This window comes from Prunus persica, chromosome G6, assembly GCF_000346465.2.
Source record: "Prunus persica cultivar Lovell chromosome G6, Prunus_persica_NCBIv2, whole genome shotgun sequence".
Taxonomy (NCBI): domain Eukaryota; kingdom Viridiplantae; phylum Streptophyta; class Magnoliopsida; order Rosales; family Rosaceae; genus Prunus; species Prunus persica.
This window is the reverse complement of record NC_034014.1, coordinates 20,931,827-20,953,512: the sequence shown is the minus strand read 5'-3', so window position 1 is coordinate 20,953,512 and position 21,686 is coordinate 20,931,827. Positions and strand designations below refer to the sequence as shown.

The window sequence follows — 21,686 nt, the reverse complement described above, 5'->3', positions numbered from 1 at the left end:
AAGTTGAAGAAACTCACTCCACCGCACAAATTCAGCTTCGGCAGGTCGTGGGCTCCATGATGACTAGCCATGTTCGAAAACAAAAATAGCCCAAGTTGTTGTTTGAGGGCGCCGACGTCAGTAAAAATAAATAAATAAAAAAGAATTATAAAAAATTTGTAAAAATTCGGAAAAATTACCAAAATATTCAAAATATTTTTTTACATGAACCTAAATTTTTATTATTATTAATTTCATACATAAAAATAAAATTAAACCCATGTGAATAGTATTTGTCCTTGAATTGCTATGATAATGAGTGAAAAAGCCAAAAAATATTATTTGTCCTTATCCTTTGCCATAACACCATAAATAGAAGCGCTCTAAGCATGTCGGTGTGTTCTTAAGCCTCTTATCATAACTTCAACTTGTGTGGGCTTTTGCTTTTTGTAGTAATTTGTCTAAAACTAGTTTCTTGGTACGCACTCACATATTACCTCTTTTTGAGTTTCCGTGCTGCCAAACAGTAAGAATTTCGGTAGAGAAGGGGGTATGTGAAAAGAGAATTAACTAGATTTTCGGTTAACTTGTAATAAAGTAATGAGTTTTCATCTTATTTTATTTTTCATTGTAGGCCTGACAGTTGTAGGTGCGCTTAGTTTTTGTTTCTAATATATTTTCGGTCTGTTTTTCTTTTATATAAAAACTAATCATTTCTTTCTTCAATCAAAAGCATGGGTGTAAATCTATATATATATAACAAAATGTAGAGAATGGTGAAACATTTAAAATATCAGAAAATATCTTTGGTTAATCCAATATTAAGAATTAAAATTATTAATTAAATGAAGATAATATGGTAAATTCACATTTTTTTCATATTAAAAAATTAAAATTAAAAGAAAAATCAGATAATGAATTCTATTTTTATAGAACACAACTACCCATTATTTTTTTAAATTCTAAAATTAATTTAAATTTTTAATAAAAAAAATCTCTTGCGCGAAAGCGCGTGCGAAAAGACTAGTTGTAATTAGTTATTAGTTGGTCCAAATATAGAGAAAATGGGTCAGTTTTTTGTTTTGTTATATGAAATGGGTCAGTTTTTTTTTGTTTTGTCAAAACAAGGGTCAGTTTGACTCAATTTTCTACAACCATTTCACCTTTAATTTTGAGAAAATATATTTCTTTCCCACGACAAAAGCTCTACTCCTCCCAAAATTGCAACCACTTTCAAATTTCTCCTTCAAAATCGGAGCACCATTTTCCTCGACTTTCATCAACATTTCTCACGGTTCCTCAGCAAAAGATTTATGAAAACAATGATTGTTGAAACATTTGGGTGAAATCCATTTCCAACCATATGGTAAACACCACAAGAGACCAGTCTAGTTACATGCACGTCCTATAGAGGTAAAAAAAGCACCAAGGATTTTCAAGGTTCATTAGAAACCAAATTAAGGTAACAACTACCATCATGGTTTTGTTGGCAAGCCCACTACTTCTCCAGAAAGAATGCATTCTTTGGGTCAAATGAAGGTGGTTTCTGAATTCCCTTGGTGTTGAGTGGGATGGAACAAATGTGAAAGATAGGTCAAAATTGGGTGAAACTGACTTGTTTTTATCGTCAAGTTATGTTTCAATCTTGGCCGATGGTTTCAACCAAAGGGCAAGATCTCTTGCCCGCATGCAAGTTTGAGTTGTATTTGGACGGGTTGAACTCATACCTCGAGCTCAACCTGAAATTTGATTGGATTAACAATGTGTTAATTTTCAAAAGGGGATTAGATTTCTTTGTATTTTTATCCTTCACAATCTTGGTTTTTTCCCCCCAAATTTCTGTTGTAAGTTCTTACGTCTATATCTTATCCACAATGAAATCGATCCCTCTTTTCCCAGTGGATCCAAACCCTAATAATTTCTTACGTAAAAAGCCCATCCAAATCCAGTCCCAAATACCAACGGCTAGATAAAAACATAACGCCGTTCAGAAACACACCATAAGGCCGTTAGATTATATTTCGTACAAAACATTTTCAAATCCACGAAGGCTAAAAGCCCACCCTTGAGTCTTAACGGCTAGTTCTCTCTCTATTCTCGCATTTGCTTTTCCTTTCTCTCTTCAACACAAAGAACCAGAAAACTCCACAACACTTGCGTTAAGTCCTCGCCTAAGGACGAATCTATGGTCTCCGAGCAAGGTATTTTTCTGGGCTCTCTTTATTTTTCTCAAAAACTTGTTTGGTCAGTGAGAAATCTCAGGAAAATGAAAGAATTCTCAAGAAAACCTTTTCCTTCCTGTGTTTTCCTTTGAAACCAATTACTGAGGCATTCATTATTATGTTAGATTTATCTTATTTTCATTGAAATTTCTGGTACATTTCGCTTTTGCTTCTTGTGATTTCTGGGTTTGGTTAAGTCAGAGACTTCGGACTGCTTCATTTTATGCTTTTATATGCTTCTAAGCTCTGAATTTCCATGTTAGTTTGAATCTGTCACTTCTACATTCGTTGATTTTTATGTTTGGTTGCTAACAGTAAGAAGAAAATGAAGACAAAACAAATATGAAATCTTGATTTGTTCTTTTTTGTTCTCTGTTGGGTTTTATTTCGCTTTGATTATGTGTTTGGCTCAGTACAAGGGAGGTATTAGCTTCCTCAAGTTGGAAATTTGAAAGATTCAAGTTATTAGTTTCTTTCTGTTTCTCACATTTTCTAAGCAAACAAACAAGGCATGCATTTTCCATTTTATGGGGCCTAACAACAATGTCTGAGCCAAAGAATTGACAATGACTTTATAGCTTTAGATCATTCTGTTTATCAGTTCCTTTCCTTCTACATCCGTGTATATTCAGAATATCCTTGGATTCCTTTTGGTCCTCATTATTTTCTAGGAGTTAATTTGAGTTTCCAGACACATTTATCCACACAGCTTAACTAAAAACACAAATGTTTCATCTTTTGCTGAAGTATCAATGTCTTTGACATCTTTACAACTGCACAAATTTTCTGCAAGATTCACCTATTCGGGTGAAAGAATCACATATGAGTATGAGCTAAATTATTGACATTCTTTATTAGTATTAATATTACTAGAAATAAAAAAGCCTCTGGTTCCTTTCGTAAGGAAAGGAAAGGGCAGAAAGAAAGAGGTTCATGGTTCTGGAGCTGTCCAAGCATGATTGCCATTTTCAGTCCTATTACTTCAGCTGCATTGTTTTCAATTCATATTCTGTTGAGTTTAGGCATGCGCATAATACCTGCTTATAAGTATATTTAAGTTATGTTTTTCTTGAAAACAGGTCGTTTTTCGTAATCTGGAAATTCATACTCCTGAAAGAAAGAACATGGACAAGGTTTGTGAAGAGCTGGACGAAGTTAAAGCTGAGCTTGAGAAGGTCAGGGCAGAATATAAAAGCAAAGCAGAATTATCCGAAAACTTGAGGAAAGCCCACAATGAGCAGCTCACTAAATTCCAGCAGGCAAGTTCGAAAATTGAGAAGCAGGCTCAAGAACTAAATGAGAAGGCAGAGGAAATCTCTGTGGCACAGCAGATGTGTGAAGAACTTAAATGCAGTTTGAAAGATAAAGAGTCCATAGTCCAACATCTTAGAGCTGCAAACGATAAACTTCGAGTTGGTTGTGATGAGAAGTACCGAAAATTGGAAGATACAAACAGAGTGATGGTATTGGCTTTAGATGAGGCAAATGAGAAGAAAATGGATCAAGAGAAAACAATCCGTGCATATAGAGAAGAGATTGAAGGCCTTAAAGGCCGTCTATCAGTTTCGCAGAAGAAATGTTCTGAAGCAGAGAAGAAAGCTAATGCACCCAAAGAACTAAGAGAGAGAGATGATGTGATACTCAAACTAGAGGAGGACAATCAGAAGGTTCAAGATCAGCTAAAATGGAAGAAGGAGCAGTTCAGACATCTAGAAGAAGCACATGACAAGCTCCGAGAACAGTTCAAGGCAAGTAAGAAGGAATGGGAGATGGAGAAGTCTTCATTGCTTGATGAGATTTGTTCATTGCAGACAAGCTTAGATTCTCAAACCAGAATTTCAGATGATCTTCAAAACCGGCTGCAGAGGTGCAACCAAGCCCTGGCTCATGAAGAAAGCCGGAGAAAGTATCTGGAAGTTCAAGTTTCTGAATTCCAAACACGCTTTGAGAATGTCTTTTCTGAGCGCGAGGATGCCAAATCGCAACTGGAATGCTTGACTGCTCAGAGGGACAAACAAATTGCATCTCTAAGACAGTCTCTAAGCACCAAAGAGACATTTTATAAAGAAATGGAATATCAGACAGGGAAGCTGCAGCAAGAAAATCAGGAGTTGCGCATTTCTCTCAAAGAACTGCAGGAAGCCCAAATCCAAGCAGCACCAGGTTCACCTTCTCTCACAAAGCTGCGAAACAAGCTCAAAAGTCTGGAGCAGATGCACAGAGATTGTATTGCAAGTCATAGGGCGAAAGAAGCTGAATGGAGCTCTCGACTGGAAAGTATGACAGGGGAATTGAACAAACATAAGTCCGAGTTAGGGAGTAAAGATGCAGCAATAAGTGGGCTCAGGATGGAACTGGAACAGATGCTCAGAGACTGCACATCAAATCTTAAGGCTAAAGAATATGAATGTAGCTCTCAACTGGAAAAAATGAGAGTGGAGCTGAACAACTCTAGATCTGAGTTAGAGAGTAGAGATGCTGCCTTAAAAGAACTCAGGATGGAAGTGGAGCAGATGCACAGTGACAGTACAACAAAAGAGGCCGAAGGGGCTGAATGGAACTCTCAATTAGAAAAGATGACAAGTGATGTGAGAAACTATTTGTCTGAGCTAGAGTATAAAGATGGAATGATAAAAGAGCTCAAGATGGAGTTGGAAGCCTGTCATTCTCTAAGTATGCAGCTGAAGTTGGAAAATGAGGAGCTTTCTGTCATGTTATTGGTTTTAAAACTTGGAATTTCTGAGGCTCAACTGAAGATTGTGAATGGTAAGTTTGAAATGGATCTGCGTGAAAAAGAGAGAGAACAAAATATTTCTCAACTGATGCAGCAGCTGGAAGGGAAGAATGCTGTTCTTACAACAGTACAGAGAGGTGTCAAAGAAGAGTGTGAAAAGGATGAACTTCACTTGAATCAGCAAGTTTCGCAGATGGAAAGCGTTCTTGAAAGGGAACTTAGAGAAGTTAATGATGCCATAGAGAGAACAAATACTGAGTTGGCTGAGAAAATCTGTGAAGGAAATGAAATTGAATTTGAATTGGAAATATGGAAATCGATTGCAGAGCGCTTAAGAAGTGATCTTGAAGTAAGTCTTGGAATGCGTAAAGAGTTGGAAGCTTCTCTTCTTGCACAGGTAGATGTCGGGGAAACCATCAAGCAACAGAAAAATGGTCTTTTTTGTATTTTTGAAGAGAAAGACAAAATAATAGATAACCTCCAGCAGAAGATTGTGTTACTGGAGCAGAAGCTTGAGATGTTAGATACAAAGGACGCTAATTCTGTAAAGACAGAGACAGAAATGTCTTTTGAATCAGAGAATTCAATATTTCTCCAAATCGCTAGAGAGAAGGACAAGAACTTAGAGCAACTGGAGAAAGAGATTAGCTGGCTAGAGCAAGAATCATTGAGGATAGAATTCACAGGTGCTGTGATGGCACAAATTGATGCAGAGAGAACATTTGAGCATGAGAAAGCGAAGCTCATCCAACGTGTAGAACAGAAATACCAGAGAGTGAATGATCTCATGCAGCTTGTGGAGTCCTTGGAACATAAGTTTAATTGCTCATTAGATTCTTTCTCTTCACAGCTAGCTGAGAAACAGGCAGAAATTGATCTGATCCACGAAGCTTGGGAGAAAATCACTGCTGCTGAGGTTATGGCTGCACTTGAAATTGAAGAAAGGAAGTTGATGGCTCTGGAACTTGAGGAGGAAATCTGTAATATACAGCAGAAACTGGAATCGCAGCAAACATCCTTGTGTGAGTCAAAACAACAAGCATTGGAGGCTGAAGCTGAACTGGAAACAAAAGAGCTAGAAGTGAAGAGACTGACTAATCAAATGAAGACAAAGCTGATAAACTCAGATGCCTTGATTGAGGAGCTAAAAAGTGAAAGAAGAAATTTACTTGAAGATGTCATTAAGTTGTCATCAGAAAAGGAAAACTTATTGGTGTTTATTGGAGGGCTGGGTGATAAGATCGGTGAGTTCTCCAGTACAGATAAACAACTGACAAGCATGTTGGATAAGATAATGCTCTCTTTTGACAACAAAGGTTCCAGAATGGATTTAAAATGGAATGATGAGCTTGTTGATCCAGAACAAGAGAATGTTTGTACGCCTACAGTGATGAAGATATCTGAAGCAATTTCTGACAGAAGATCTCCATTTAGAGACCTCAACAATTAGCTTGTAACCAATATATGATTCAGAACATCAATTATTAACCATGGATTTTTTAGCTTGTGTATGATGTGCGTGTAAGTAATTTGTTTATGACTAGAACAAGTTCCACAAATTTGATTTCTCCTTGTAAGCAAGTAATTTTAGTTTGCTTATATGCTTCAGCTAATGTCTCTTCAATTTTTAAGGTTATGTTGCGATTCTTTCCTTTCGAAAAACATTTTTTTTTTCCTTCTTCTTCAAAACTTTTGAATATATCAACTTTAACAATTCATACAACTTTAATTTGGTGCATTCTGAACACTGAATCTCTGAAATGATTTTCCTTAGCCAAACATTGAATTACTTTTGCTCTCATATGGATGCATACGTTACGTGCATGCAAGAGACCTCAATTAGAAAAGATCAAGGGAAATGCTCTTGAATATTGAAATAGCATTAAAACTGAAGTCCCATTATAGATATAGATACCGTCGATATTGTTCCATTATTTCGACATGAAATATTTTAATGTGACATAAATAAATTTTCAATATTGTGTCAATACTGTCGATATTGTCAATTTGCCACAATAATAGTACTATTTAAGGACTTTGCTACATGAATACTGGTATTTGAGAGCATTTCCGGAAGATCAAAAGCATGTGCGTTACATGTGCCTGTTACAATTCTTACTGTTCTGGTGTTAATTACACCAGTTAACTGGAAGTATCAATCTTGATGGTTAATTTATGTGTTGAAATGCTAAACCAAATGTAATCAGTTGGGGGTCTGGTCTTAGTAAAATCGAGCAAAAAAAGAATGGGAAGCTGTTCCGGAGTTTACCTGTCTTTTTATCAAAACAAGTATGCAAAGAAGTCCTGAATACATTTGATGTAAAAATTCTCTTACTTGGTGAGAATATAGCAGAACGCATCTTTTCTGCGAGAACAGATATCCTTACCTGCACGTTTTATAACATCCTACGCAGAGTTCCAAATCGATCATTATTTTGAATAACTAGCAAGATACATGAGAGACAAGATAAAATGCTGGACCTCAACAACATCAACTGTCATAAAATCTAAAAGATAGACAATCTGCACCATAACTTTCAAAGCAGATAACGCAAATGAATTCTTCCAACATACTGTATAAGAATCGGTACCATTTAGCCAAGGACAAGTCAATGAGTTGAATGTATCTGAGGTACTATGAATGATAGTCACATTTGGTGGCACACAAGCATGTATAAACTTCGTATTTGAGCTACAATACATCACATTCCCATTCGTATGAATTAGCATTACAGTTCCGAAATGGGGGGCAAACTAACTCGACTACCTCCGGCTAGATGAAGCTGACTTTCGAGAGAATTCCAACAATCCCTGCCTCAAAGCTCCAAGGTTCACCCCATTACCAACTAAAATGCTTGTCACACCCATTTTGGATACCTGCAAATATCATGTAATGCAACACACTTAGCATGCATCGAATTATAGTTATCTTTATTAAGGTTTCATGTTGAAAGAGGATTAATTTAATTTACATTATATAGATGAATTGCTTGATAGGGCTATGAATAAGGATATGTAATTCGAAGGAAAGGAAAAAGAATAAAGACATGAATTTCAAATGACTCATAGTATCTAATCATTTCAAACACAAAACATGACATTATATTGTCAAAACTCAAAACTCAAAATCCAAATCATTTCATCCAAATGTACCTAACATAATTACCGTTTGAATATTCCTATCCTCATCATCAAAGAAAAGCATTGAGCTAAATGGCACCCCAGTGGTTGCATGAATTCTTTGAATATGCTCTGTTTTGTGAGTCCAACTGGAGAAAATCTCCTGCATAAACAAAAACCCAATTACCATTTGGTTCAAAGCAAAGAAAACATACCCACAATTCTTTTACAACAAAAACACAAAATGCAATTGAAACCCAAGAAAGAACCCATGCATAATATAGAAACATTGCAATTGAAATTGAATCAATAGAGGAAAAAGAAAAAGAAAAAAAAAAGTTGAATGGGTCACCACAAACCTGGGTCACAAACAAGGAGTGGATGCCCAATGTTTGAAGGAATGATTTGGCTATATCAGGAGTTGGAGACCTTGAAGCAACAGCCATGGAAATGGCCTTGTCTTTGAGAGCATATAATATGGCTGAGGCCTGTGGATAGAGATATGGCATTTCATCCTCATCGCAGCATTCGCAATAGAAGGGCCATAGAGTGTAATCGAGATCGAAGACGACAAGAGTGGGCAAGTTCTGGTGTTGCCCGATTATCTGGAGAGCCTCGTTCTTCACTTTCTCGTCGTCTCCCATAGTTGTTTCTCTCTCTCTCTCTCTCTCTCTCTATCACTCTACGTGGGTCGCCGAGATTGGGGCAATCTTTCTCGTCTGGGAATTTGTGTCTTTCGTATTTCACTAAATCCTTGAGGTTTTGAAAATTTCACGAACACCCCACGAAAGTTTAAAATCATTACACATAAACCCATTAAATAACAAAAGAACACTAACCAAACCAGAAATTATTGTGGAATGGAGTTAAAGCATTGTTTGGCTACAATTCTTGTTAATTCCTACCCATCTTCCTTGATCCACTTTTGCTTAGTTGTTCAACTATTTATATTATGCTAGGTGGTGTCAGTGTTATTATTACACTTTCTTTCATAGGTAGAGTTTGTTTATCATAGTCTTTAGTCGGAATTTTATGAAGGCACATAGAACATAGAAGATGTAGAGGTGAGAGGGAGACAAGAAATGGTTGATTAAGTGGGTGTTGTGATTACAATGGGAAATTGAAGGAAATATTTTTGCTCATCACTATAGCCTAAGGTGTATTTTCACCATTCTTCTCAATACTTGACACGTGTCCGTGAGCATAAGCATAGTTAACTATATGTTTTGTGTGCGTGGAACTATGATTATGCTTATAAATACTTGTCAAGTATTAAAAAAAGTGGTAATGATCCACCTTGGGTTAAAATGTTAAGAAAAAAATGTTTCCATAATTGAATAGGAGTGAATTGAGATTTAAAAATACTGATTTGTAGAATTTGAGCTTGTGACATGATAATCATGCATAGAAAGAACATGACTTTTATTTCTCAATTTCAGGTAGATTGAGCTCCTCAAGATAATTGGTCAATAAAATTGTTTTTACACCTTCTATTCATGCAAAGTTTTCAAAATAGTGACTAAAAATTGTATTTATAGGAGCCAAGTGCTGAAGCCGCATGTTTCCTAAGAAAATCACTAAAATGGAACAAACCCAAAAGTTCAAGGCGCAAGTCCGCAAGAGCGTTGGAGAATAAATATAATGAATACTGAGGGGGTCCAAATAGAATCACCATTTTTCTAAAAAGAGAACGAATACTGATTCTGCAAAGTTGCAAGGGCGTTGCATAATTTTTAATTTTTAATTCTTCCATCTGTCGTCATCTCGTCGCCTTCGGGCTCCCCATTGAAGAAAAGGAAAACCAGCCTCGAAATTCCATTGAAAGCCTCCGAAGCCTGGGAGTTTCCCCTTCGTCCTTTTTTCAGTCTACGAGGTAATCTCTTAAACTCCAATTTTCAAGCCAGAAATTTCTTGCTAATTCTTTATGCCATGGGAATCTTCATGGCGGAGTCTCAATTTATTGAGTTGAAATGTGATTTTGCGTATTGAAACTCTTTCTGTATATCATATCAGTGAGGAGGAAGGGTTTCTCTTATTAATTTTGAATTTTGAATTAACCTCACCTGCAGATTTTCCTTTCCTTTTTGTATGTTTTGCTGTTTATTAGAATTATATAACCGTGTAATTCAAGAACTTGTGCCAAACTCCTTATATGGAGGGGAAATTTTGGGGTTTGGGTCAGTGGAAATTTTACAGTGAGAGTTACTTTTGAACTGAAATTTATCGTATGAATTCATTTGATTGTTTGATTTGATTATTAGAAGTTTAGCATTCCCGTGGGTAGAGAAATTAATGCATCCACTAGGAGGTGTTGATGAGATTTAAGTTAGAGGGTGGTGCACTGAGAAGGGCAAACCCACCAAATATTGGCCACGGCGAGGTTTTTGATTGTAACATGAAGGCTTGTAAATAAACCAAATATGTTAGCACAAGATTACAGACTAAATTAGAATGTGTATGGATGGATTTCCCTACTGTTCAGTGAACATGTTACTAAAGTTGATAATTAGAATGTGTATGGATGGATTTCCCTACACTGTTCAGTGAACATGTTACTAAAGTTGATGGGTCAGTCATGAATTTTGGTAAACTACCATGTTTCCATTTTAATATTTTGTCTATTATGTGCTAGTTCGTGCATCAAGAAATTACTAATATTTGAGCACTCACTAGATTTTATTTTATTTAGAAGTGTTCTTGTGTTTAGCTTTGAATGTGATGATATGTTTTTCCTGTTTCAGACCTTAGAATATTTGATTAGCTTAAGCTGGTTCCGGGGTTGCAATGTTGTGAAAGACTACTTGATCACTTAATCAAATATCAATTGACTTTTGAAGACTCTGTTTTTGAGCTGTGTTATGATCTGACGTGGTAATTTCAACCCAATAATGGTTCTTGCTGGTTCATTGCAATTGTCCCATCAACTGGGACTTTGCAAGAATCAGAGGTACCGAGAACAATATAAGGTACTATAAAACTTTTTATTTATTTATTTCTATTGCATTATTATCCAGAGATTTTTTTATTTTTTATCCTAAAGTAATTTCATTCTTCACAGAGTGGAATAGGAAGGGACAAGTTACATTCATTAAGCACTGCCCTTACATCACGATTTGTGGTATGATTCATGCCTTATTACTTCAGACCCTAGAAATGGATAGGACCAATTGGGACAGAGGAGGAGTGATCACATGCTATCATTACATTCTATTAGTTTTCCTAACATATATAAAAAAATTTGACCATTCTGATGTACTTCATTCTATTACTTGTTTTCTCGCCCATTTAGCAGATGGATGTGTAAATTTTTTGTATGGGAAAATGATGGCTGAGTTACTTGTCTGGAGTACTGTAGATGGTATATATAGGGAAACATTCTCTTACTAGACTGTGTGGCAAGATAACACACGTATATATAGGAATACTCTTTTAGTGATGCTCTCATCTTTTGGAAGTTTAGACACTTTCAGCAAAGATTTTGAGTTTATCTCCTGTGTTACAATTTCAGAAGCAGGATTCTTGGGGTATCCGTTTATCAGACAATGGATACAGGTCCTTACATACTGTGTCTCACAGCTATCATGCATTTAAGTGCCATTGTTCGCTAACATCAGGCCAACCATTTGACCAACACGGCTTGAAGACAGCTGCAATGGTGTTGGCAAGGTAATTTTTGTTTCTTGCTTAAGTGTGTATGAACATGTCATATGCGTGCCTTATAGTTATGGTTTTTTAATATTAAAATTCTTTGGTAACTTGTGCATGACTATGGTTTGTGCATTACGATAGCTTCTGTGGCTTTACTCTATAGTTTCCTTTCAATCTTTCATTCCACTTATTTTATTCTTTTGATTTTGTCTTGAAAACGTTATTTGATAACTTCTGCTTGAGTTTAAACATAAGCAACCCTATTACCATTTACCAATATATGAGCATGGCATCATTTTATTTTGGAAATCAATTTGCATACTTTTTTCCCCTGATCATAGGTATTTGTATGACCTGGATAAGTTTCTAGAATGGTGTTTTGATGTATCATGCCATTAATATGTTTTGACTCTACCTACTTATAAGCAACAAACAGACTGCTCAAAATAGTATTTCAATCTCTAGTAGTGATGGTCGATTGCAATAAAACTACTTAGATATGAATACTAAAGTCTGATAGGTAGAGGGATATCGAGTTCAGATATCTTGGTGTTTTTGCTTGCTTAATAGTTTCTCGTGTTCTCTGTTGTTCAGCTGGTGCATTTTAAATGCAGGCTTTCATGTCTCTATCAGTTGTGCATGATGTCAAATGCTGTAATCTTTAGTGCTCTACATTTGTGATTTGTGGAATCTTCTTTGCTAAATTTTATAAACAGTCATTCGTTTTATTATGCAGATCATATAATGCTTTGCAAGGTTGTCCTCTTGTCTTCAAATTGATTCCATCAGTTGGCATTATTACCTTTGCCATATGGGGTCTTGCACCACTTATGCGCCTGAGCAGAAATCTGATACTTCATGTATGTTTATCTTTTTGTGTCTTCTTTTTTTCTTTAAATAATACAGTGCAGTTCATTTTGCCTGTGTTTATGAATTGGACAAACACCTGATAATGTTATCCAATTTTTCATACTATTCTGCAGAAAAGTGATGGTAGTTGGAAAAAGAGTAATACTCATTATGTTACAACCTCGTATATTCAACCCATGCTGCTATGGATGGGAGCAATACTCATATGCAGGTTTCTCTATGTTGTATTTTTCTGGATTATATAATTTTATGTCTTATCTTCTTCATGGGAAGTCCCTCGGCCAAAACAAAATTTACAGTTAGAAAAATGAGAAAATCTAAAAGCTCTGAAGAAGATAAGGAAGGAATACTGTCTAAAACGGATAAATTCAGTCAAACAATGGGTTTAGAACCTTTGGGTTCTTAAAGAGAACTCAACACCATTAAAATTTTGACTATTTTCTTTTCCGTCATTTATGTGATCATTATGATAAAGGTGGAACAGCCTTGAAACCACTCTACTTCCTCATCAACCAAACTTCTCCTTCCAGCACCGTATGTATTCCAGAACTGTTAAGGCATTAGTGTATGTACCCCATTAAGATAAAACACAGGTGACTAAGGGTCTTTGTGAATTCGGTTTTGGTTTTTGGTTAGAGAGAGAGAAATATATGTGAGAAAGGAGGAATTAAGAAGGGTGGCGGGAGGGAGGTGGAAGAATTATATTTGAAATGGTTGATAAAATGAAAACTATAAATTTGATATAATTTTAAGTAGTTTCTTTTTCAATTTTTTGTTTCATATGTTCTCCTTCATTTCTCCCTCCTCTCTCCTACTGCCCTCCTTTCCCCCATATATTTTCCCTCTATTTCTAGCAAAAATTAAAAACTGAAACCAAACATGAAAAAAGTTCCAAATGGGCCCTGAAGTTCCCTCGCAACAGAACATTGGAGAAATAATAATTTTTTTTAATTTTTGATGTGAAGCCTATTCCAGTTAGGTAATGTACTGATCATAGTGGTTTTCTTGCAGGGCATTGGATCCAGTTGTTCTACCTACAGAAGCTAGCCAGATTGTAAAGCAACGTCTTTTGGATTTTATAAGATCATTGTCAACTGTTCTGGCATTTGCCTATTGTTTATCAAGGTCAGCCTGTTTTCTATTTTAGTCTTGAAAATGCTTGATTAGGTTGTCAGCAAACAATAATATAACAGAGTATAACTGTTGGACCACTTGAAGATTTTTTCTGAACATTTTAAGTACTGTGTTTCTGATCACCAATACTTGGTCTTTTTAATTTCTTGATGTTTCATTGGATCAATCAACCATAAGCTTTCCATGATATATAGTTGCTGTATTGATTTGTGCTCTTTAATGCAGCTGACAGTCTCCAATTTGTAACCCTGGTGGACAGTTACTTTCTTGATATCTAATTGCAATATTTTCATGCAGTGTGATTCAACAAGCACAGAAGTATTTCATGGAGACTAGTGACTCCGGTGATACCAGAAATGTATGTGTTACGTGCCATAATTGTTCAACTTATTATCTGATTCGGGGATTCAAATTTCTAGGATTTTCCTTTTTTTTTTTTTTTTTTTTTTCCTTATTTACTTCTAGCTCTAGCTTATGTGCTATATTCCTGCACTCATTGGCTTTTCATTTTTTTTGGGTATGCCTTATTGAAGAGGCACACAAGCATGAACAAATATGCTTGATTAATTGCAATGACATCTGGGTCTTATTTTGCTGAATAGTCAAATTATGCTAGTGGTTGATCCCACCTGCCATTCTCTCTCTCTCTCCATGAAATGCATTGTAGTTATTTCCATAAAGAATGAGCTCTTTCATTTTGTGCAGATGGGTTTTCAATTTGCTGGGAAGGCTGTTTACTCTGCAGTATGGGTTGCTGCTGTTTCATTATTCATGGAGTTGCTAGGTTTCTCTACCCAAAAGTGGCTTACTGCAGGAGGTCTTGGGACAGTATTATTGACGCTGGCTGGTCGTGAGGTGAAACCCTGAAACTCTCTTTCATGAGATGTTCTTATTTTTCTTTAAATATCCAAGTTTATTTCATTGTTTGACCTTTTCTTTTTAAATCTAGATCTTCACAAATTTCCTGTCAAGTGCAATGATTCATGCGACTCGGCCTTTTGTTGTGAATGAATGGATTCAAACAAAAATCGAAGGATATGAAGTATCTGGCACTGTTGAGGTTTGTATTTGAGATTGAACATTCATGCACTAGGATAAACTGACAGTTGGAGGGAGACTAGAGAAAGATATTAATGCTTTTTTTTTTTTTTTTGGGTACAGATATTATGCATATTTGTAAACTGGTAATAATGCAGACACGAAACCATGCAGTTACATGACCAATTTTATTAACATTTGTTTGCTGAAATTATAGATTACCGTAGTAATCTGGGACTCTTTTGTTGTGTGTAGCATGTGGGTTGGTGGTCACCAACAATTGTTAGAGGTGAAGACCGTGAAGCAGTTCACATTCCAAACCACCAGTTCACAGTGAATGTCGTGAGAAATCTCAGTCAAAAAACTCATTGGCGTATCAAAACTCACCTTGCTATAAGTCACTTGGATGTCCATAAGATAAATGTAAGGAGTAAGATTAACTATTTCTTCAATACATAAGATATAAGGAGTCAGATGATCTCAGTTCAATCTCTGACTTTTGGTCCTCTCCTCTTCTGGTTTGATGGCCGGTCTGGTTGTCAGAACATTGATGTAATTGCATGCATGCTCAGTGCGTTACTTGTTGGTTTCCCTAATCTTTGTGCAGAATATTGTTGCTGACATGCGCAAAGTCTTGTCCAAGAATCCTCAAGTTGAGCAGCAGAGGTTGCATAGAAGAGTATTTCTGGATAATGTTACTCCTGAGAATCAAGCTCTTTTGGTTAGTGTTAAACAATTTTATGTTCTTACAATTATTTACTACATCCACATCCGTTCATAGGTGCTAGTTATTTATTGATTCTGTTTTGTTAGATATCGAGTTAATTTCTCATTTATTTGGGAAGGACACACTAGTCTTGATATGGTTCCCCGTTAATGTTTTTGTTTTATTGTTTAACCCCGTTAATGTTTTTGTTTTATTGTGTTAAGAGAGAGAGAGAGAGAGAGAGAGAGAGAGAGAGAGAGAGAGAGAGAGAGAGAAGTACATGCTAAAACAAACAAAAAAACTGTTTTTGGCACTCCAAACTAGTCATCCTGCTTACATTTTGTAAGTAATTTTTTATTTGAAAATCTTATATATGTATGCGTAAGTGTTCAACAAGTGAAGCAATGAGCGTGTGTCCATAGGCTCAACAATAAAATTATATTTTTAAATATTATTGTCCTCACAATTATATGTGTTTTAACTTTCAACTACATACATATGTGTACATAAGTTTCTTATTTTGTGCATATTGCAGATCTTGGTTTCCTGTTTTGTGAAGACATCACATCATGAAGAGTATTTATGCGTCAAGGTAAGAGCATTTTGATTCAGTAGAGCTGTTCTACCTTCTAATTAGCTGGCTTCAGTTTACCATAATTAAGTTAAATTACAATATGCTAATGTGGAAGAAAGATGATAAAATATCTAACCAATTAAGTAGAAACTGTTTTCTTACGTTGAAATAATGCATGTTTCACCCCGTACCTTGCATGTCAACAATTTCGTTCTTGAGACACATTTAGTTAATAAGACCAGGGATGCTTAGGTGGTTTGCGTCGCATGTAGATTTTATTTTGTATTTCTTTCTTTGGGCCAGACGCTTTAGAGGTTTGAGACAATTATTGTGTTAACGGTAATGCAATCCTAATCCAAATATGGGGATTTGATGGATGTATTAGAAGCTTTTTATGTTACGCTACATGATGAAGTAAGCAAGCAAAAGAGAGTATAATGTGAGAGAAAGAGGAGAGTCGTCACCCTCATAATATCGGCTCCCTAGATATATTTATATAAAGACGATGTTTGAGTTAATTTCATAAACCCCATTTATATTATGATTACACTATGATCCATAACCTACAACACTCCCTCTCAAGCTGGAGGATAAATAATTGTCATGCCAAACCTTTTACAAAGTTAGAAAGATTTCCTTTCCCTAAATCATGTTAAGACAAAAAAAAATCATTGCTAAAGATATCTCCCGACTCATCCTTAGACCTGACATAAGATGTAGTAATATGTTTCTTCATAGTCCTTTCTCTCGCTTAGTAGCAATCCATGGATTCCATGTCAATATGTTTCATAACCTCATGAAATGTCAAATTACTTGCAATATACATGTAGAGTTGAAATATTGAATTACTTGCTGTCCATTTCTTCACAGTCTTATCTCTCATAAAATAACAATCCTTGTCAGTATGTCTCATCCTCTCTTGAAATATCAAATTAGACTTTGATTATCACAAAACACTCTCATAGAGTGCTGTCACATGCACCCATTTCTTGTATAGAAAAGGGTTTTACCTACAAAATCTCACATGTCGTGTGAGTTGCCTGTAATTGGCCTGTAGATGATGTCACAACCACACTTTTCTTTTTTACTTCCTAACACACTACAACAACAGGAGATAGATTTACCCACGTAGACACCTGCCCAGTCAGCATCTGAAACTAATAACATCTGAGTCATTTAGGAGTTCCCCTGCTTCATTATCAAATTTGACTTTAGGATCCATAGGAGTATCAATCGGCTTAGCTCCCAGACACTCCTGTCTCATTTAATAGATCAATATATTTCCTTTATTGGAAACTTACTCCCATTTGGGATCTAGAAATCTCTGCTTCATCCGAAAATTGTATTCAGATAGGTTTGAAGTTCGTTCATGGATGTCTAAGGTGATAATGCTATTGGTGTGCAAAGACCTAACACTTGAAACACCAATAAGATAATAGGGGACCATATACCATACCTCGATAAGTATCGTATTTCCTCTGAGATCCTGAATAACACAAAGCATGAAAGATGACCCCACAGTTGACGGCTTTGTCAGTCATTTACAGATACAAGAAAATTAATAGAAAAATGAATAAGATGAGGTGGGATTCTTTGTGCCATTACCAATGACGGCACACAAATTGCCATTAACAAAATGGCAGAATGAATATGTATTCCTGGCGTACTCTGATTCTGAAATCAGATTGGTACTTGCCTGAATGTGTGTTCCAGATTCATTGTCTGGCAATATAAGTCTGACCAGGGTACATCATTCAGTTTGTTTCCCACTTTATATAATAATTGTACCATGACCCATAACTCCTAAGTCTAACCATTACAATGCATTTTTACATTATGATTTCTTTCTCTGTGAGACCATTGCTCATTTTACATATAATGAATGTTTGAATGAACAGGAAGCTATACTGTTGGATCTTCTCAGAGTCATTAGCCATCATAAGGCCCGACTTGCCACACCAATTCGTACAGTTCAGAAAATGTATAGTGACACCGATTTGGACAATGTACCATTTGCAGATACAATATATAACCATTCTGGAGTAACATCCAGACGCCCACTCCTACTGATTGAACCCTCGTACAAAATCAATGGAGAAGATAAAAAAAGAAGCCGTACGCAAACAAGTGGAGAGCGAGATGGGAAAGCCACAATGCGGCCAGCACCTGACTCCAAGGTCAGAGAAACACCAATTTCTGACACCAAGGCAGATTCTAAAGTTGGAGCAACACCAGTATCTGACTCCAAGACCAGAGAAACACCATTATCTGACACCAAGGCAGATGCCAGGAGTGGAGAAATGCCAAATTTAAACACGAAGGAGGATTCCAAGGGTGCAAAATCATCTATTTCTTATCCCCAAGTTGGTGACAAAGAAACAGGGATGTCAACATCTAATTCTATCTCCAAGATGAATTCTAAAGACACTGAAAAGTCTGATTCTGACTCCAAAGCAGCGGGCACAGTATCTGATAATTCGACGCAAAATGTCTCTGATAGAAAGCAACTTAAGACTGCAAGTTTAGGGAATGTTATTCCGGGCACTACTAATAAACCTACATTTTCCTCATCCGAAGGTGGTGCTGACAAAACAAGTGGGTCAGCGGCTTCTCCAGTGAAACAGGAAAATGAAAGGATGCCAGTTCCAGAGCCACCACCATTAAGGCCTGCTATAGAAGAAAATATAGTGCTTGGTGTTGCTTTAGAGGGCTCAAAGAGAACCCTTCCTATCGAGGAGGGGATGGCTTCCCCTTCGCCTCATGTAGCGGCAAATGATTTGGCATCTAGCCGCAAAGGAAATGCATCTCCAATTGCTGATAAGGGTAAGAAAAATTATCAGGTTCCAGCTGCACCGGGTTCAACTTCTGGTAGTGATTGAGTTTAGGAAGATCAAGGGAGTCGTGGCTTATGCCCTATGCAATTCCGGACTCTTTTAGAAAGGCACTCCACGAAGCTGTATTTTTTCAAAGCTGCTCACACTGTACAGTGTACATGCTCACTGTATTTTTCGTCGTTGTCATTGCCAATGGTACTGTGTAGCATTTGTCGGCCCTTTTCATTGGGCCAACAATACATCAAAGAAAAATGTAAGCTTCCATCACGGCCATTTGAGACTGATCTGTTTGGATTTCTTTCACGATTACAAAGATGTTCATACATGTCCAAGTTGAAATTGGGGTTCTTTGTTTCTCTCATATCAGGCTCTCATTTGATTCTGCTTTAAATTTGCTAAGCTTATCAAACATACTGTAATAAAATATAAAAAAAGGACTGCATTGGTGGGCAATTATTTGAATAGGTTTCTGAAGTCCCGAACAAAACTTAAGGGGTCGTTTGGTACGGCGGACTGTTATGGACCGGACTAAATCCTAGGACTGTCTTGGATTAGCTCGGATTGGATTAAGCTGGATTAAGTACTGACCTACGTTTGGTGTTGCGTCGGACTAAAAAACTGGATGTGAAAATAGTGAAGACTTATGTTTGGTGTTGTGTTGGATAAAAATAATAATTTTTAAAATTTTTAATTTTAATTAAGAATTTTAGCCTAAAAATAAATAAAATTCTAATATTTTTGAAAGACTAAAACTGTCACATTTCTTTTTATTTTTCTTCATCCATACTCTTCTCTCCTTTGTCTTTTCTTCTTTATCTTTTCTGATTTCTTTTCTTCTTTATCTTTTCTGATTTCTTTTCTTCTTTGTCTTTTCTTATTTCTTTTCTTCTCTGCCCCTTTTTTCCCCCATTTCTTCCTTCATCTTCACTCCTCTGTCTTTTCTTCCCAGGCCCGTTTCTTTTTTTTTTTTTTTTCCTTCCTTCATCCTCTCTTCTTCTTTCCATTCCCAGGCCATTTCTTTTTTTCTTTGTTTCATTCTTCCTATTCTTTCCTTTATCTTTTCTTCTTCCTTCCCTCCTTCTGACTCTCTCTTCATGCCACTACAAATTCAACCATCAACTCACCCTCTCTCTCTCTCTCTCTCTCTCTCTCTCTCTCTCTCTCTCTCTCTCTCTCTCTAGTTCCACTAATTAATGGTTGTGGTGGTTCGATTGGGTAGTGCTAGTGGTTTAACTGGGTATGTGGTGGCTGGTGATGATGGTTTGATTGACTAATTGGGTGATGGTGATGGTTCGATTGGGTATGTGGTGGCTGGTTATGTGTTTGATGGTGGTGGTCTGATGGTTGTGGCATCGTGGTGATGGTGGTATGTTTGATGTTTCGGGCTCGTGTGTTTGATGGTAGAGGTGGTATTCAGCCGGACTGTGTGTTCAAAATAGCATCCTCGCTATTTTGCGAACCCAGTTTTGGGCTCGCTATATTAAACAAGCGAGTCCAACGTTTTTTTTCCCATTGGACTATATAATCTCATTTAACTTAATCCCTTCCCTTACCAAACATAGGTTTTAAGGACTATTTAACCCAGTCCAGTCCAGTGAGGCTTAGTGAGGCATGCCAAACAGGGCCTAATTGTATTAGAAATCCAGCAATTCTCGAATTTATACATTAAGGTCCTTCAGGGAACATTTAATACAAATGGCTTAGTGAATGTCTGGTGTGCTTATTTGTTCAATAAAGGGATCATGAGGGGCTTTTGATTCATAATACACTTATCTGGTGTCTATTTGTTCAATATAATTGTGTAAACAGCTTTTGAATATTTTTAAGGCTTAATCACTACAGTGCCCCAGAAACATTGGTAATCTCACTTTATCCTTTTAAAGTCAAAGTGACCCACTTTGCTCTCTTGACCAAGATTTTGCGTTCCACATTGCCCCCTTCTGTCAACTCTATCCAACAGTCTGTTAAGTTTGATGGCGTGACATGGATGTTTTAGTAATTTTATGCACCTAGGTCTTTTACTCACCAATTTGAGTGGGTGATGTGGCAAAGTGAAGCCCACCACCAACATGGATTAAAAAATAATAAACATTATTTGCTTTAAAAAATTAAAATACAAACATAAAATTTGAAACTTTAAAATTTTGAAAATTCTCTCTCTCTCTCTCTCTCTCTCTCTCTCTGTGCGAGAGGGGCACGGGTCGGGGAGGAGGGGAATGAGTTATGGGTTATGTTGCACGGACACGGGTACGGAAACATAGAAATACGACAAAAAAAATATCAAAAAACTAGGACACGGACACGGCACGGTCATGACAATTAAAATAATAATAAATCCTAATAAAGTTAAAATAATATATACTTTTATATATTTAAAAATACTAATTCATATTCAATACTTTAGTGTCATATAATTCCATAAAACAAAAAAAAGGACTTATGTTTATTCATACATAATAATTAATAGATTACAAAATAAAACATAAATAATCTAAACTCTTAATCTTCTTCAAGCATCTATTGTTGCTGCTATTAGAAGACAACATGCTTAGAAAGGGAGATAAGAAGAAAAGGGAAGGGATCTCGTGGCTACTGTGTCCATAAATGAGATTTGTGGCTAAATAGGTGAGCTTTAGGTTTAGAAAAGTTTTTTTTACACTTTTAACCCTACTGTCCACCACAATTTCAAAAATTGAGTTTTGACCCCAGTTTTTATTTTCAAAATTTCAAATTGGTCCATGCCTTGTCTTGACTGTTCCAATCTGTGTCCCGACTGTGTCTTGGCCGTGTTCAATCCGTTCCAACGCATGTCGGAGGCGTGTCTGAC

The 21,686-nt window shown here is 36.4% G+C and overlaps 3 protein-coding genes across 6 annotated transcripts; 2 read left to right on the top strand and 1 right to left on the bottom strand.

Annotated features, from left to right (window-relative positions):
* On the top strand, window positions 2,051–6,539 carry LOC18772946 (uncharacterized protein At4g38062). The gene is made up of 2 exons (XM_007207867.2): window positions 2,051–2,180; window positions 3,281–6,539. Exon 2 carries the CDS (start codon window positions 3,326–3,328, stop codon window positions 6,383–6,385), a length of 3,060 nt encoding a protein of 1,019 aa, XP_007207929.1. The 5' UTR covers window positions 2,051–2,180; window positions 3,281–3,325; the 3' UTR covers window positions 6,386–6,539.
* On the bottom strand, window positions 7,437–8,777 carry LOC18775046 (magnesium-dependent phosphatase 1). 2 transcript variants are annotated; one of them, XM_020565503.1, is made up of 3 exons: window positions 8,415–8,777; window positions 8,089–8,218; window positions 7,437–7,812 (listed from the first exon to the last, which is right to left on the bottom strand). In XM_020565503.1, the coding sequence occupies exons 1-3, from the start codon at window positions 8,697–8,699 to the stop codon at window positions 7,775–7,777; spliced, it is 453 nt and encodes a 150-aa protein (XP_020421092.1). In that variant the 5' UTR covers window positions 8,700–8,777; the 3' UTR covers window positions 7,437–7,774. The 2 variants fall into 2 exon arrangements, with proteins under 2 accessions (XP_020421092.1, XP_007206016.1); XM_007205954.2 differs by having other exon boundaries at window positions 8,102–8,218; window positions 8,415–8,774.
* On the top strand, window positions 9,638–19,220 carry LOC18774319 (mechanosensitive ion channel protein 2, chloroplastic). 3 transcript variants are annotated; one of them, XM_020565499.1, is made up of 14 exons: window positions 9,638–9,928; window positions 10,797–11,021; window positions 11,114–11,173; window positions 11,564–11,721; window positions 12,440–12,563; window positions 12,687–12,784; window positions 13,585–13,698; window positions 14,005–14,065; window positions 14,413–14,562; window positions 14,657–14,767; window positions 15,001–15,168; window positions 15,353–15,466; window positions 15,987–16,043; window positions 17,924–19,220. In XM_020565499.1, the coding sequence occupies exons 2-14, from the start codon at window positions 10,944–10,946 to the stop codon at window positions 18,902–18,904; spliced, it is 2,274 nt and encodes a 757-aa protein (XP_020421088.1). In that variant the 5' UTR covers window positions 9,638–9,928; window positions 10,797–10,943; the 3' UTR covers window positions 18,905–19,220. The 3 variants fall into 3 exon arrangements, with proteins under 3 accessions (XP_020421088.1, XP_020421089.1, XP_020421090.1); XM_020565500.1 differs by lacking the exon at window positions 11,114–11,173; XM_020565501.1 differs by lacking the exons at window positions 10,797–11,021; window positions 11,114–11,173.